This window comes from Pholcus phalangioides, unplaced genomic scaffold (genome assembly GCF_987345545.1).
Source record: "Pholcus phalangioides strain wild (caught in Gottingen) unplaced genomic scaffold, Ppha-v1.0 ptg000015l_1, whole genome shotgun sequence".
In the NCBI taxonomy this organism is placed as follows: domain Eukaryota; kingdom Metazoa; phylum Arthropoda; class Arachnida; order Araneae; family Pholcidae; genus Pholcus; species Pholcus phalangioides.
This window is the reverse complement of record NW_028301608.1, coordinates 4920333-4937783: the sequence shown is the minus strand read 5'-3', so window position 1 is coordinate 4937783 and position 17451 is coordinate 4920333. Positions and strand designations below refer to the sequence as shown.

General features: G+C 42.8%; 1 protein-coding gene and 1 long non-coding RNA gene across 3 annotated transcripts in view; one reads left to right on the top strand and one right to left on the bottom strand.

Annotated features, from left to right (window-relative positions):
- The window catches only part of LOC149075302 (uncharacterized), a 75646-nt gene extending 60960 nt beyond the window's left edge, over positions 1-14686 (bottom strand). The window contains exon 1 of the long non-coding RNA XR_016193979.1: positions 13723-14686. This is a non-coding gene — a long non-coding RNA (uncharacterized LOC149075302). The remainder of the gene's footprint in view (positions 1-13722) is intronic.
- LOC149075301 (uncharacterized) overlaps positions 1-17451 on the top strand; it is a 73908-nt gene that overhangs the window by 48130 nt on the left and 8327 nt on the right. Inside the window, exons 1-5 of one of the 2 annotated variants that reach the window (XM_089242650.1) lie at positions 6244-6923; positions 11013-11342; positions 11428-11571; positions 14682-16253; positions 16356-16481. In XM_089242650.1, the coding sequence (XP_089098776.1) occupies positions 6788-6923; positions 11013-11342; positions 11428-11571; positions 14682-16253; positions 16356-16481 (2308 nt within the window). In that variant the 5' untranslated portion in view covers positions 6244-6787. Of the gene's footprint in view, positions 1-6243; positions 6924-11012; positions 11343-11427; positions 11572-14681; positions 16254-16355; positions 16482-17451 lie in introns of those variants that run through there. The other variant, XM_089242651.1, reaches the window with a different exon arrangement.

The window sequence follows — 17451 nt, the reverse complement described above, 5'->3', positions numbered from 1 at the left end:
GACCTACAATTTATTGCCGATTCCGAACGGCAGGCTTGTTTTTTATACTCACCGAGAGGTTGGTGCGCTAACCCCTCGATGGGGGACTCCCTGCGGTAGCAATTTTTTGCTGCGGTCAAGTCGCCGTTTTTTGTTGTACCCCTGTGTCAGGAAAGTTTTCTGACAAGGACGAACCTGGTATCGAACTCGCGATACCTCTAAACATCCTTTGGTACTTTAGGCGAGCATCTTATCGACCGGGCTACCGCGCCCCTGCTCGCATTCGCGCCTGAAAGTTGGGAATCACAGAAAACCAACTTCAGCCGACCACCACTGTCGCGCCAGTGGGATTCAAACCCAGGCCCTCGCGGGGTGTCCATAGTGTGTCCATCACTATGACCACTCGACCACCACAGCGGCTCTGAAAGACCTACACGCAAACTAAGCCCACATTTGTAAAGAACAGGAAAAATGCTATAATGTGACGCGAATTTCGTGGAAATGCCTAGTTTTAATGGTATGCTACAAGCGCTGAAAGATTGAAAAAGTTTAAAATCGCATTTTGCGCGCACTGTTTTTTTCAGACTTCAAGCATTCCTTTTTCCACAATCGATTATAACTCGAAAACGGTTTGAGATAAGACAGGTTTTTGGTGGGGTGTTTCATGTTGTACGCTCGTCTTTCACCTTCTTTCGTTTGGCGGAATAGGTCGAATTCACCCTGTATAGAGGCACAACATTAATATACGTAAAAACACAACACAAACGCGTAGAAACATCAGCGTCTGACATGTTCAGCAAAACCCCTCTTTTGCGTGGGCACCTCCGGGACAAAAAAATTCGTCCGTAAAAGAGGGGTGACCGTTAGTTAGGAGTGTGAAATGCATACTTTTATTATACAAGGGGGAAATTATTATTTGGCCGTAAAAGAGGGGTGACCGCATTTGAGGGGGGTGCCCGTTCAGAGGGGTTTTACTGTACTTCGTTCTGCATTACTCTTATACTGGATGAACATAAGGAGCATCTCTTACAATTGTCCAATAGTACTCGGCCAGCATCGTGTTGATCATTTTACGTGAAAACGTTTTATGATCCTTACCAAATTTTCATCATACCATAACGCCCGTAAAGCACCTTATCGTTATATCTCAAAAACAAGATCCAGTAACACTTTCCCATGGTGATATTCGCGTGTTCAGCAAGTCGGAACCATTCGGAATTGTACATTCTACTATCTGACACACACACACACAAAATCCCTCCGCTAGTTTTGGGGCCCTTGTACCCGTGTGGCACCGCTAAAAGCAATGCAGTGGAAACCTCTACCTCCACTCAAGATTAACTTTCTTTTCCCTTATTTATCTCTATCAAGAGGCGGGGGGGGGGGGGGAGGCTACCTTTCCTACTGAAGCCCGGTCTATCGAGGAACAAAGGGGTTACCTGCTTATAGAGGTTTTACTGTATCCGCGTAGGATGCAGACCAACACCCCCACTCCAAAGAAGAACAACAACTAACCCCCATCTGTAGGGGTTGTCGCCTCGACCCACTTTCAGGCAAGGGTGTTTAACCTTCAGAAAAATACGAGCCACTTCACTGATTTGAAAACGTGACGCGGGTCACGTCATTATTAGAATGCTAATATGAAAAGCATTTTGATATTAGCAAACCATTAGCAATTTTGATATTAGCAACTAATTAGTAAACTTGGATTTAACCCATTTCTTAGCGTACTACGAGATTACAAATAATACCACATACGCATGCCTATGACACTGAAGCAAAACCATGAAAGCAATATCATTCACTTAAAACAGTAAAGTAAGCAACTAAAATGTCAAGAAAGCCCCGTCAATTCAGCACGTTTTGTGTGCTGATGTCGTCTGTTGAAAAAAAGGTTTTGAGCAGTGACGTCACGGACTCTTCAGGAATGTACCTCAACAAGGCTATGACGACGGTGTCAAGGGACGCTGTTTAGAGCGCATGGACGCTAATGTTCATCTTCGGATGGAATCAAGAACTTTCGGAAGATTATGATGTAGATTTTATAGTTGCTTTTTTTATTTCTTCCTCCGGATATTATGATCCGTGACGAACATTGATTATGTGTGAATTTATACGTGCAATCTTTATGTAATATTTTTATTTACTACTCTGAAGATATTCAACAAAATTTCCAGACACACCCATCCTCCGGGAACGCTTCGATATCTCAATGAGATGGGAAGCGGGGTGTGTTTGGTCTCCAAAGGTCAAAGTGACGTCACGCAGTAACTCCGATACTACGCCCACTGAGCCAAGGCAGCAAGCGCGACTTGAAAGGGATGAAACAGCCCTTACTATATAGCCCTGCTGGTCTTCTCACCTCGCAATACGTGTTTGACTCTGTATAAGTGAATAAATCAGTTTCAGGGTGCTTCTTCTTCAGCCGGGAACGCGAGTCGAATGGAACACATCTGTGAAATATGTTTCGAATCTGTTCGAAGTATTTTTCGCGAGTCTGTAGATTTATTGTGAGGCTTAAATAATAATTAGGAAAGTAAAAACACCGAAGAAAAGCAGCAGCAATTGCGCACGGGGAGAGAGAAAGAGAGAGCTTTGGCCTTAAGCCAGAGCCGACTCCAACAAACAAGAGATCTTGTAGTGGTGGAGGTTCTTTATGACGTCATTTTCAGCTGCTGCCATTTTTACTTTTTCCTTATATTTTTCTCCAAAACACACACGAGGAATGAAAAGAAAAAAGATTTCTCTCCCGAAGAGTTCCATTTGACAACAGCTGAACTCGTCCTTAAGAGTTTTGTTCAGCAAAATGCTCCCGAGATGATGATCGTGGTCGTACTTCTTCCATGTGTTTTTTCTCCTTTTCTTTGGACGTCACTGGATGTTGTGAAAATTTCGTACTTGGACGATGTCCTTGTCCGATGCCACACACGCCCCTGACTTCGAGCAAGAACGAATTTATTTTTTACTCGGAGCAAAAACTAACACTACGTTCGTGTTTTACGTGAACACTCATTCCACAAGTGTTCCGTGGAGATAATATGTCAATGACCACATTACACAGGGGGCGTCCATCTTTATCTTTGCACAATGGCTATTTTCTGAACCGTTAGTTTAATAGAGACAACTCTCAATTAGAAAGAATGGTTTGAAATGATGTCGTCCATTATCTTAAATGCCATTCAAATGACGAAAAAAAATTAATGAAAAATGTTTACAAAATTTAAATTTTTATACGTTTCCCGACTTCCAATTAGAAAGTTGTTGCCCTGTCTCACCCGAGACCAACAAAAAAATTTCCATGTTTCTAAGTACAATATTTGCTGACATATTTTTGAATTAAGAAAGCAGAGGAAAAAGAGGAAACGAGCGTTTTGTCCTTTAGTTTATTCCCCCTCCCCCCCGATTTTTGGATTCAAATATCTCAGCGAATATAGCAACGTAGAAACATGGAAATTTTTTTTGTTGGTCTCGGGGGTGAGGACAGGGCAACAACTTTGTAACCGGAAGTTAGGATACGGGGGGCCATATAAAAATTTAGATTTTACAACTTTTTTTAATAAATAATATTTTTTTATTTGAACGGCGTTTAAGACGATGGGCGACATCACATTTGAAACATTTCTTTCTAATTGAAAGCTGTGTCTGGAACCAACGGTGTTCAGGAAATATCAATTGGAGAACGATAAGAGTGGACGCCCTTCATAGCAGCGTTTCTTAACCACGGTTCCCTCAGCTAGAGATTCCTTAAGAACCGAGAATATCAGTGAAAATAGTTATGGTGATATTATAAAGAGCGTGGATTATTTCAAGTGTTCTTCGTTACGTGGCTTTTTTTGGTGATTGGTGTATTTTGAGTATTAAAGGAGGCACAGGTTATGAAATGCTACAGTTGTTTTCACGATTTACTCTTTAATGGGGGGCAATATTGTTCAAAAACTTCAATAAATATTTATTAAAGTCTATGGAGATGGTTTTTTTTCATTAACGTCAACGTTCCCCCCCCCCCTCCTTGCCCTTGCGGAACTCTTGAAACAATTTTCATGTCCGCTAAATCCTGTCAAGTTGGACAACTCTGTATCTTGGACCCCTCCTTGCTTTGCACGGTTTCGAATGGAACCAGCCACAATCCTATAAAGCTCAATGTACTGGAAACTATATCTTAACCAGCTCTTTAACTTAAATAGATATTAATGGAATTGTATATGTCTAACTTAAATAGTCATTGCGGAACTGAATGATTTTTGAAATCATGTTACGGGGAACTCTTATAAAACGACATCGATGTTCTATGGAACTCCTGAAATGATGTCCACGCTCTAGGAACATGAAGTTTCGTGTTCTAGGGATCAACTGGAAAATAAAGATGGTGTAGGGGGGCTCTTACCATTTTCTGTTCAAGGGACCCCTTCTGTCAATAAAATGAAGGCCACATTTTCTTGAACATATTTAGTATATACCATATACGAGAGAAAACTAAGTTTTCTCGTCCAGTCTCGCGGACGTCCTGAAGGCCCACCCCCCTCCAATTAAGAACCCTCAGGGTATAGAACTCCTGAAATAATATTCATAGCAATTTGCGCTGCTGTGCACAAAAGCGATCATTCTCTTGGCACCACTGAAAGTCATGCACCAATCCTTTGCTCATGATGCAATCATATTCAAGTTGGTCTGGAGCAGATCGCTTTGATTTCCTACTACACCCATTAATGTAACGTCCTCTGCGAATTTTCTAACGATCTCATCTACAGGGTGATTCAGAAAAGATGGGAAAAACCTTAAGAGAGATGATAGTACACACCAATACAAATAACAATTGTCAACAAAGAATGCGTGGCCCGAGAATAACATGAAACGGCCGTCCGCAAACGTTGAAACGGCATTCCTGTTGAAATTTATCGGGAGAAAAAGAACACCATGCATGCAAATGTAACCTGGGAAAGAAGAAACCGTATGTAAATCTGCGTCACAGTGAATAAAAGGCGGGAACGCCAGCCCTGTGAAGTTATTCCGCGTGCAACCGTTCTAACAGTTGTAACGTACGGGAAAATGGCGCACTTCAGTAATAGTGAAAAAGCAGAAATGCATTTCATTTAAGGAGCTGCAAACGGAAGTACCAGAGGCATTTTTTTTTTGCGCACTACCAACTTTTTAAAGTTTTTCTCATCCTTTCTGAATCCCCTTGTATATCCTCTTGATCGAGTTTATCGGTAAAGATGGAAACAAAAAGAATTGGGGCCATGGACACTTCCTTGAGGGACTGCACTTGTGATACCTGTCCCCATTCATGAAATTCTCCGTTCATCATAACCCGCTAATACCTATCTCAAAACCACTTTTCTATCCAACAACTCGGCACGTTGCTCCAAATACAGTATCGATTTCGTGCTTTAAGAGTTTACCGTGTTTTAACTCGATCAAATGCCTTTTAAAAGAAAATCAAGATAAACAACGTCTACGTTTTTGATTTTTAACAAAGCCTTAACCATGTGATAATAGAAACGAAAAAAGTTGCTTGCACAAGACTTTTACTGATCTATTACTACAGAGAAACCCCAATGTGGTCTCGGGGAAGTTCTAAGGTTCCGCGCAACCCGGGTAAAGAAACGTTTTCTTCATACGGAAATCAGCCGTTCGACGGTTTTGCTAATTCGAGTAGGAATTCGTCTTTTCGTCTCCGGATTTCGGAAGAGAGAAATGACAGCACTATTTGAACACGTTACAAGCATTTCTAAGAAACAAACTTCACGTTAGGTTCAAAACACGTTCAACAACTCATAAAGGGATTCCATATGGATGAGATGCACGTGTGGGTTTTGTAGTAATAGTAGAATTTTTTGTCTGTAAAGATGATGTGTCACTTCCACAAGAATGGAATTTTGAAAATTCCCGCGAAAAATAGTTTAAAATGACTAGAAAATAAGTGGAATAAACAATTGTTTGCTCATCCTACAAATTTGCGCTCGAGCGATTCATTAGCCGTAATCTCCGGAAAGTCTTTCTTCATGGATAATTTGTTTCTTAGGCTAAATTCCGAGGCTAAATTGACAAAGTGGAGAAGTTATTGTTTTGTTGCCTTTTTTTCTTTTCGGACGGTGTTTTGAATTCTCGGGACATAATCATCCACAATATTCGAAGAGACCTTGAACGAGAAAGGGCGAGAATGGTCATGTGTGCACGTATTATAATGTGTGTGTTTTGAAATCTCGTTCACGTTCGTAAGAGAGAGAGAGCGAGCGACCGACAATTATTGTTAGGAAGGTCGTCGCATTGGTGGCCCGCGCGCGTCACGGGGAACAAAGTGGTCCGTAATGGTGCTTTCTTCCGGGCGAGCGCTGCTTTGCTTTGGCTTGCTGCGCACTTTATTGCATGTCCTTTACTGGAAATCACCCCTCACGCTTCTTGTGTCCAACTTTCTTACCGGCGGAGCGGTCACGGATATTTGAGTGGACGATGCCCTTAACGCAAGGAATGCCCTAGTGAACGTCCGTGTGTGTCGTCCACAGGTATCGGGGTGGACGGGACATCGTAACACTCGGAAATCGGTCATCGAATTCGTATCTGTCTCGTCGGAATAAATGGACCTGTCCGTGAAGAATTTCGGTTTAAACCCAGAACTGACGAATTTAAGATCAGGAGTGAAATGTCGCTGGTGATATGTAAGACACGGATAGATATGCTTTTCTTCGCCGAAGTGTTGTGGTGAAATTTGCCAACTTGGATCATTGGCGGAGAAGTATGACCAGAGACACAGAATCAAGCCTTCAAACAATGATGCACCGATTAAAAGAATAAGTTCTGACGCGGAATCATGACGAAGTTCGATTATCATCAGAGCAGCCGGAAGCGTATGGACAGGAGATTTAGCGCTCCTTCGGCTGTCATCAGTCACAAGCCGACACCTACCCGACAGAATTCCGACACGTTATGGCCATCCGAATCGATGGGTAAGTGACTGATTCAAAACTTAGGATAAAAAGCAATTAGTCTGCTCATAGGTGTACGCAGAATTTTCTTGGAGGGGGGGGGGGGTTCAATTTTTTTTTCTTCTCAAGGGGAGGGTTTACGTTTTCCCCCCACAAAATAACACTAATCTCTGCTTGAGGGGGGGGGGGGTTCGAACCCCAAAACCCCCACTTTGCGTATGAGTGATGGAGGTGACATGGCTTTCTACAAGATAGGCATCCCCGGGTCTTGTCCTATTATTGCATTAACTTTTCTTTTTTTTTAAAATTTATATTTACAGTGAATAAGAATTCTAAAAATACAGGTCGGTCTATGAATCCCTGGTCTGAAAGCCGCTGAGCTTCCCTCTTGTCCTGGTTCTGTGCAGGGCCATCTAAAATCATAGTTTCTGGGAAACGTGATGTGTTCTAGGAGCCGCGTACTAAGCTGGAAGTTAACAGCTTAAATGGTTATATACTTACTCCCGAAAACATAAGGACATATGATCCCGTTCCACATGATGGTGGGAAGCTCCTTATTGGTTGCATTGCCCTGGGAGGAAGGCCCTTTTACTTGAATATATATATCAAGGCCCACTTTAGGGCGATATCACCCCTCAGGTGATATAATGGACTGTTTGATTCTTAGGGAGGGTGTAGAAGCTTATATAAGAATATGGCAACATAATCTCAGAAAGGGAACTGTAAGATTTTGCAATAAATGAATGGGTACAGGCGTATTTACAGGGCGGGCAAGTTCGGAGCCCACCCAAGATTTTGCGACCAGAGAGTTTGCAAGCATGTAAATGACCAAAACAGTGACTCAGAGAGCGAGTGACAGTTGTAACTCAATGAATTAGACCTAGAGCAGGAAGAGGTAGCAGGTCCGTGAGTGACCATGACCAAAACTGTGTGTCAGCATATTTGAATTTGCATGTTGAAAATTTATGCCCCGAGTGGCGTAGTGGTAAGATGCTCGTCTACCACCATCAAGATTTGTCAGATCCCAGGTTAATAAAGGGGAATATAGATAACAAAATATTTCCTCTAACGAGATTGAGACGACCACCGATAGATGGCGCCTTCATTCCCAACCCAACTCGTTAACGTCAGTAGATTGCAGTATAGCGAGATGGTCGGTGTGTGGTGAAGTAGCACGTTTGAATGACTAAGAGAGATGTCCAGAGAGTGAGGGAACAGCTCAATGCTTGACCTAGAGAGGGATGGATGTACCAGTATAGTGAACGACCAAGCGAATGATCCAGTTCACGTGCAAGCACGTGAGTGACCAAAACAGTGTGGTAGCATGCGAATGACCAAAAGAGCTACCTAGAAATCGAAGGAGTCAGTGAGCGACCAAAAGGGTGACCAAGAAAGTGTGCAAGCATGTGAATGACCAAAACAGTGGCTTAGAAACACAGAAATGAGTGACCCAAGAACTAGAATGGGAGAAGAGCGGTGAAACCGACTCTCAATAGGAAATGTTTTAAATTTTTTTCTTGAGGATTTCTCCTCACTATCGAGACGCGAATTTATGGTTTTGCCGCCTGTGGGCTACACGAATTTTGCACAGCCTTCTCCCACTCTAGTCTACTTCTCCCGGCTCACTTATTCCTGAAATTCGCCTCCCTGTGCTATAACCTGCTTGATCTCCGCCCCCACTCCTGCAAGTACACCTGTGTTTCTGTCACTGTTTTGGTCACTGCCATACTCACACACTGAGTCTTTAAAGCATGCTTGAACACTGTTTTGGTCACTCACCTGCTTGCAAACTCTTCTGGTCACTCACATGATTACACATTGTTTTACCAACTTACGTGCTTGCACACGCTCTAGGTCACTCACTGATCTGGTTCCTCGCTCTGTAAGTCACTCTTTTCCTCACTCACGTGCTTGCAAACTCTCTAGGTCACTTAAGTCATACAAATTTTACTGCCCTTCTCCCATTCTACTAATTTTCTTGGCTATTTCATTCCCCGGGCTATAGCTTGCTAAGCTCCCCCCCCCCCCCCACTCTAACTACGCCACTGTCGAGATGTAATTCTTTTGCCCCCATCAAAGCGAAGCTGAAAAACACTTTCTTCAGCCCAATATGTATGTTGTTGAGGAGGAAAGTGCTGGTGTGTTGACTATCATAAACACAGGAGGACACACATCTGGTTGTTTTCTTGGCACTTCGCCCGTTACCCATTAAAAAAGAACTCGCTTCCAGCTGAAAACTCCCTCTAGAAAGCCTCTTATACAGCTACAGAGTATGTATTTACGCCACTGCGTGATTTTTCTTCGCGCGATGGAAAAAAAAGCCACCCCATAAAAACTACGCCATTGTGCTACAAACATTTGGAACAATTCATGCTCAAGATTTCTCATTAATTTCGATACTAATGTCAAGATTTCTCTTCTTTTTGCCACTGTGCTGTTCTGTGTGTATATTTGTTCGACGCCGCTGTATGTTTATGTCACACCATTGTCGAAATGATGAAATGATCAACATCAATCTGACTTACATGCTATTCGACATGTCCGGTATGTCCCAGCGAACATTTTCGTTGATATTGTTGATACACGGGCTAAGACGAAACAGCTGTGAGCTGAATTTCAGCGCCAATCGTTATCAGAATTACTGTCACTAGAGCCCGATTAACCCATGTCCAGAGGTGGATTTATAGTTTTGCCGCCCTTCTCCCATTACAGTCTAGTTTTCTCTACTCGAATTCGCCGCCCTGGGCAATAGCCCGCTTTGTAAATACATCTGTCTCTCTGAGTCACTCTTTTGGTCACTAAAATGCCTGTGTACTCTTTTGGTCACTCGCATGCTTGCGTATTTTTTTAATATTTCTCACTCTCTAGGCCACTCTTTTTGGTCATTAACGCGCCTTGGAAGCTGAGATTATTTCAACCACCCCCTAATAATATTAATGCAGCGCACTCCGCCCCCTCTAACACACGTGTTTGAGTTCCGTTTATATGTGACGACTTCTTTACCGCACACCGTTTCGAACACCCTGCGTTTTATAAGACTCTGATTTGCATATTACCAGTGATTTGCTTTCTTCGCCATCTATTGGCGAAAATTCTAACCAATTTTTTCTGCACAAAAAAAACCGACCAAAAACACACACACACACAACCCTTCGTGAGAATAACATTTCACAAACCGCTTTCGAATTTTCCTTCAGTTCTTATGAATTTTTAAACTATTTACGAAATTAAGGGACACCCCGTGTCCATTGCCAACTATGCATTCGCTTTGTGACAATTTTATTTCATTCTCGGAGAAAAATCTGCACTATTATTACTTGGCATTTCGCTGCAAATGGCACTCTACGCGCCTATTTGTTGATTTTATTTTTTGAAATGTCCAACGGACTTTCGGCACGTCCTGTATCTTAATTCCTTTCTCCCTAATATTGTTATAGGCTGTACCCTTCGCACCCGGCTCTGTTTGTATCTGCATTCGGTAGAAGCTCGTGATGATTCATCCAAATGAGTCAAGGACATGTCCGACTTCCGTATGGTAGCGATGTGTGCGCAACTTAATTGGAATGTTTGAGTCACACGGAATGGATACAACATTAGTATTATTTTTTCGGATCCGTCTCGTGCACTTCTGGATCTTTTGTGCCGGATGTCATTGGCCTTAACACACGTTTGTCAAATTTCGAAGCTTGCCTCATTTCCGTACCAGATAGTGTCAGGAAACGGGGAGTGATGTCGCCTGATTTCACGATTACTTAACTCAGTGAAATGGCTGGCAAGGCCGATCACCTGTAATCACATGATGGTGTTTTAGCTCGGTGGAAGGTAAAACTTTGCAATTTGTTTCCGTCCTTTACATTGACATCAATGCCTCAATAGTATTTGCTCTGGTATTTCTCACATTGAATGTCATTAAATGACTTGGAGGCAGAGGCGGATTCACCAGTGGGCTCACCTTGCCCTGATTTCTGAAGGGACCCCAACTTTACACTTCTTTTATATAATTTAAGGGGCTCGACATTTTCATCTGCGCCCAGGGCCCTCGACCGACCTTAATCCGTCTCTGCTTGGAGGTGATTGTCTCCTTATTTGAATATTTATTATTTCTTGCAGACAAGATCCTGCGGGACATGGAGGACCGATTCTACTTCGTGTCCCCGTCCAGCTCGACGCAGCCGTCTCTGTCCGGGGACGAGAAAGACGACGAGGACGGCTGGGACGACGAGGAGGCTGCCGATTACAGGGCCGCCATCATTCCTGAACCCCCGGACGGTGGCTACGGGTGGATAATCGTCGCCGCGTCCTTTCTCTGCAACATGATCGTCGACGGCATCGCCTACACTTTCGGCATATTCTTCACGGAATTCGTCAAATACTACGATGCTCCCAAAGGAAAAGTTGCCTGGGTCGGGTCGCTTCAGTCTGGATTCTATCTGAGCATTGGTGAGTGAAGCAAAGGCTTTTCCTTTCCGAGTCTTTATGTAGGTCCTTCATAGAATGATATTTGTCATTGGTTTTTCCTTTGCAGGTCCTCTCGTGAGTGCCTTAACGAATCGTTTTGGTTGTCGTGTGGTTACTATAATTGGCAGCATAATCTCTTGCATAGCACTTCTACTTAGCACCGTGGCTCCGAACATTGACATCCTCATGCTTACTTACGGTGTGATGGGAGGTAAGTGAAGAAAGATATCGCCTTCCTCTTACATTGAAACATATTTGATGGCATCTTCTAATTTGCTGGTGATATGAGGTCTCTCTCTGTGGGATGTGAAGCGGGGTTTGTCCGGTCCTTCAATGTTCATATGAGGGGCATTTTTCAGGTAATAACTGTTCGGCAATTTATAGGGTGAACGGAAAATTTATGACATTTCAAAAATTACTGAAAAATTGACGAATTGACATGGGAGGTGCGGGTTGCTTTGAAATACTTATCACATGGCGTAGAGTATTTTTTAACCAAATTTAACTTTTACCAGCGGCAATCCCGAGTGAGATATCTCGTCTTCTTAAAACCCTTTCATTTCGGCAATCCTGAGCCCAGCTAGCTCTCTGTACAGATAGAGTTTTGCCTGATAACACGTTTCCCTTCCCCTCCCTCAGTTCTGTCAATCAACTGAGAGAGTGAGCAGAGTCAGCTTTTATTCAACGTTAGATAACAAGAGAGAGAGTTAGATAACAACTCCCATCTTTTTGGAGTTGCATAGAAATATGCGAACAGAATAAATGATGGAAAAAGACGTAGCGTATTTATCTTTTTTGTTATTATTATTCTCAGCTTCGGGGAGGAAAGCATTTATCACTACACGATAGTAGTGGGGAATAAAATTATTTTCCTTGCAAAACGGTGGCAATTTCTAGAATGTTTAGTGATTTCCCACTATGGCAGTTATATATTGCATTCTTTTACTATGGTAGTATAAGCATTATTTTTCTATTGGATGCTGCTCTATGTCATCGTCTGCCTGGTATAATCACCACTGATCTTGTCCTTGTCACACTCACAGCAAACATCTTCTGATAAGTTATGTTAACATTACATCAAAAGGATATGTGGCTCTCTTCCTCGGTGCACAACAAACTAAGAAGACATGCAAGAATGACGCTCCTTCAAGACTACTTCCAAAAGCACTGTGCAAAAAGTGTAAACTACATGGTCAAACGTTAATTAGTTAAGAAAAACCAGACAGTTTTTTACTGCACCGCCCATCCTTTTTCTTAAAAGGATTTGCTTATATCTGGACAATTTGTTTACACCTTACATGGTGAGGTTTGATCAATGGAGCACTTTCATTTCTAGCTCTGATAGTATAGCCGAGCTTTGTAAACATTGTTTATGGTTCATCATGTCCTAATAATACGGAAGAAAATACAGTAAAAGTCCCCGTTATAACGAGTACGGCTTGTAACGAGAATCTCACTATAACGAGTGGTTTGCAGCTGATTGTCAGAGAGCTGATGTTACAAGGGTAGTCCGTTATAACGACAGTTTTTCCCGTGATTGCGAGCTGTCGTTTCAACGGACTTTTACTGTACAATGCTATTGGGCAGGGCCGTCTTAAGAACATCATGGGCCCCCGGGCCAAGTGATTTTTCTGAGGCTCTACCTCGTAAATTCTCGAAAAATTCAACTACTCGTATTTCTGAGGTCTCCCCCGGGGCCGTGCGTTAAGACGGCCCTGCTATAGCATCAGAATATCAAAACTAAGAACAGGTACCTACGTATCCAACTGCTTTGTTATGCAAAAACTTGTTTCACCTATACACAAAATATACACCTCGATTTTGAATGACGAGTGTCAGTTACTCACAAAAAGCTTGAAGTAGTAAATAATAGACGCTTAGCTCCACATCCAGACAGAAGCGTTTAATGATCTTAAAAACATTGATACCAAACGTATTATTTATATAAACACTCAAATTAAACAAAAGAAAATGAATAAACAGAATGTCCCATACGCAGCTCAAATAACCTCACCCCCAAAAAAATACAATTTCTCAGTAAAGTTCGAATTTTTCGAAATCGAAGATGTTCGCCGCCCGTGCGAACGAAAAGTCGAAAGACAAAAACTTCACGTTATGCCCGACCAAAAGACTCCGAAGACTTTGAATTTTACTTACGTTACATCAGCGGTTCTCAACTGGTGCTCCGAGGAACCCTTAGGGCTCCGTGTGAACTCACAGAGGATCGCAGTAGCTCGATAAAAATACAAAACCCAGTAAATTAAAAAAAAAATAATTATTAATGTTTTTGAATAATAAGTTAGAAACTTTGATGAATAAATAAAAAATAGGCGTCCGGGCCTCCGCCATAGAAATTACATACCGGAAAGGGCTCCGTGGGTCGAAAAATGTTCAGAACCGCTGCTTTACATGATGGGCCACGAAAGCCTTGTTTGTTTCGATGCAACTTCTTCTTTGGCAGAATCGAGGCAAGGACAACATTAATTGCTATCTGCTACATTTTTACTATTTGGCAATATATTGTAACGGAAACTATAAATAGTTCATTTATGTCATTTTTCGCCTGTAAATAGCCATTATCTTGATATAAAAATGAAAATTGACGCATTCCTCTGTAAATCTCGCCTAACTGGCAACAAACTTGACGAGTTTGGCTACAGCTCCGATGATTTAGCGACGTCATGGCGTCAGAGAAATTTGTAGAAATAATGGTATCTCGCGAGAATGGCGGGGAATTCTCTCGAACTTCCTCATCTGTAAAAAGCACCGCCAAAGCGGAACTGAGTAATAGTTGAGTCGATAGAAAGAGGAAAAACTCTTGTGTATGTTTGAAATGTGTGTATATCAAGAGCTCTATGTTTAGCGTGTATTGTCAAATCGCTGCTTGTGAATACGTGTAAACGGCTGTTCTAAATAAATCTGTGACGTCCTGCATTTCATTTCGTCCTCTACTTATTTCAATGACTTGCGTGAAAGACATTATATCTAACAATCGGAACTGTTAGTAACATTATATCGGAACTTTAATTGAATAATATTATATCGGAACAATGCATCGATGATTCTCTTTTCATCTACAAAAACTTGCATGCATTACAGGACCTGGTAAAAAAATTAGGGTAATTTTACCTGGAAATAAGAATAGTAAGACAAGTGGATGTCCTGCATCTGTTTGTGTACAAGGGATTCCGGAAGTCACTTCGCATTTTAAAAATTACGAACGCGTGCGTTTTCAAAAAGGATTGCCAAACGGTACTTTCGTAACGTACGTTTTTTTTATTTTCCGCACTCATAATTTTGTCGGTTTTTTTTCTCTTGCAGGAATAGGATTCGGCATGATCTTCCTTCCCGCTGTGGTCAGCGTCGGCTACTACTTTTCCACCAAGAGGGCCATAGCCACGGGTATCGCCGTCTGTGGTTCCGGAATGGGCGGCTTCCTCTTCGCGCCCTTCACGCAGAAACTCCTGGAGATTTACGACTGGAAAGGAGCCACGACGATCTTGGCCGGGCTCTGCCTGAATTGCGCCGTTTTCGGAGCTCTGATGAGACCGCTCGAAGAGACCGCTCAGTACACGAAACCGCTCCTGCAAAGAATAGCCGAGGAGAAGGAGAGGCACAGGAATGCTTCTCTATGTAGCAGCCAGTTCATCATAATACAGCATTCGGACGGTACTTTCGAGAAGAGGCCGAAATTCGTGCTGAACCTGGAGCCCGGCGTCCATTCCACTCTGTACCTGGACCAGTTCGGGAAATCCCCGGCAGACACGCCAGTGTGCACATTATCCCCGATCCAAGAGGTCAGGAAGTCACCGGCGAGCTCTAAAGAGGACGAAATGGATGAGAAGGACGAAAATAAAGCGGCTTCGACGTCGTCGTCACCCTCACCGAAAGATGTCTTGACGCCACTCACTTGTTCTGCTGAGCCACAGGAGAACGAGAAAGAAGCCGAAGAAGAAGAAAAGGAAGCGTCTAATGAACAACCGGAACAGCAACAGGTGCCACAAATGCCAAACGGAACAGTCGCATCTCTGGCCATCCGAGAAATTGCCAAGCGCAAGGGACTACTTCCTAACCAAGGTGCCATGAAGATAAGCCTTAGCAATATAACTGTCAATAGGGAAATGCGTAGGAACAACTCGATGAAGTTCTCGTCCAGCGGATACCTGTGTCCTGGGCAGCAGAACAACAACTACATGGCGGACGAACTGTGGAAGCAGACGGTCCGCGAACAGCACCAGCAGCAGAGTATCCCGCTCGACGGCAACAGTCGCCGGTCTTCGCTGCGGAGGGACCGCAAGGATTACTGCAGGCCCCTGTACCGCAAGGACGTCTTCTACAGCGGGAGCATCAGGAACCTACCGGAGTACAAGCAATCCCAGGGCGACGTCCGCTCGTACGTCGCCAGCGTGACCTCGATTCCGAGGGACACTTGCACGAGCGTCGTGACCGGCATGGCGGCGGCGGGCGTCACCACGGATTCGGCGGCGAAACCAAAGATTTGTCCGGACTGCTTCAGGCTCCCGAAGAGCATGACAGACACCATTTCCGAGATGTTGGATTTCTCTCTGCTGAAGAACAAGGTCTTCCTGCTGATATGCATCTCCAACATGTTCGGGATGGTCGGCTTCTACGTGCCATACGTATACATCACGGACAGCAGCATCACCAAAGGCATACCGTCGGACAAAGCGGCCTACCTTCTGTCGGCTATCGGAGTCACGAATACCTTGGGACGGTTATTATTCGGTTACGTGTCCGACAGGCCGGGGGTGTCGGCTTTACTAGTCAATAACATTGCCATAGCTCTGACCGGAGTGTGCGTCTTCATTTTACCATTCTGCAGTTCGTACACGGCGACTGTCATCGACTGCGTCTTCTTCGGTCTCTTCGTATGTGAGTAGCCATTTGTAGAGTTTTATTTCTTGGGGAGCGTCGACTTCGTTGTCACCCTATTGTAATGTGTCTTGTCATTCTTTTTGTTTTCCTTTCTTCCAGCTGCGTACATTTGCTTGACGTCAATAATATTGGTGGAGCTGCTCGGACTCGACAAGCTGACTAATGCGTTCGGCCTCCTCAGTCTTTTCCGTGGTTTCTCCTGCGTTCTCGGACCTCCTGTAGCAGGTACGTCCACATTCGATACGAGTATCTTTTCCACCCATTGATGATCTTAAAGAAAGTTGACTGTTTTATGTGGAGATTTCTTTTTTTGGAAATAAAAACGAAATTTCACAGCGTATCTGTTGTCATGAAGTGTAAAATTGACATTTATTTTATTTATAACATTTATTTATTTTAACAAGTTATTTATAACATTTTTATTTATAACAATTTTTATGTAACAAAGTCATGAATGAAAAAAAACTTCAGTTTTAAAAACAAAATCTAGCAACCTACTGCTTTGAGATTGTACGTGTGGCTGTAACAGTTTATAGAAATGAGCTGCATTCTCTCAATCCTCCTCCTTTCAACCCCACACGTGCCAACTTTTGGAATCCGGAGATTCTCCCGGGGGGGGGGAGGGGGTCAAATAAAATTCACAAAAAACTTTTCTATTCACAAAAAATTACTTTTTTAAATGAATTAAAAAAGTAATAAATTAAGTTTAATGAATTAAGAAAAAGTTCCATTCCTTCCCCCCCCCCCTCCAAGGCAGGTTCTGCATTGCCCCTGAGCAGAATATAATTTCATGTCAGTTTTTCCATGCAGAATAGAGAAATCACATCTACATACTGTTCATAAAATATGTGTTTCCTTTCGTGGATGCTATCAGTGATTGATAATCTTGGGTATATGAACTCTTAAAAGCTTTATATATAGCTTAAAGTTTTACATTTCCTTTCTGAAGACATTTAATCGGAGGAAACAATTAAAAAACTTCAAAATACAAAGCTGCTGACGAAAAATCTTGTTTTCCGCACGGCTGTTAATGGAAATACAATAATGATTATACAGGAATTTCGGCAACCAAGGGCTTACCCCTGATAAATGATTGCCGATAAATGCTACGTAAACAAAGTCACGTCTTTGCAAGTTGCTTAAATGAGGTCACCAAGACTTTTTTCCCGGTTGCTCGATGGAAATGACCAAGGCT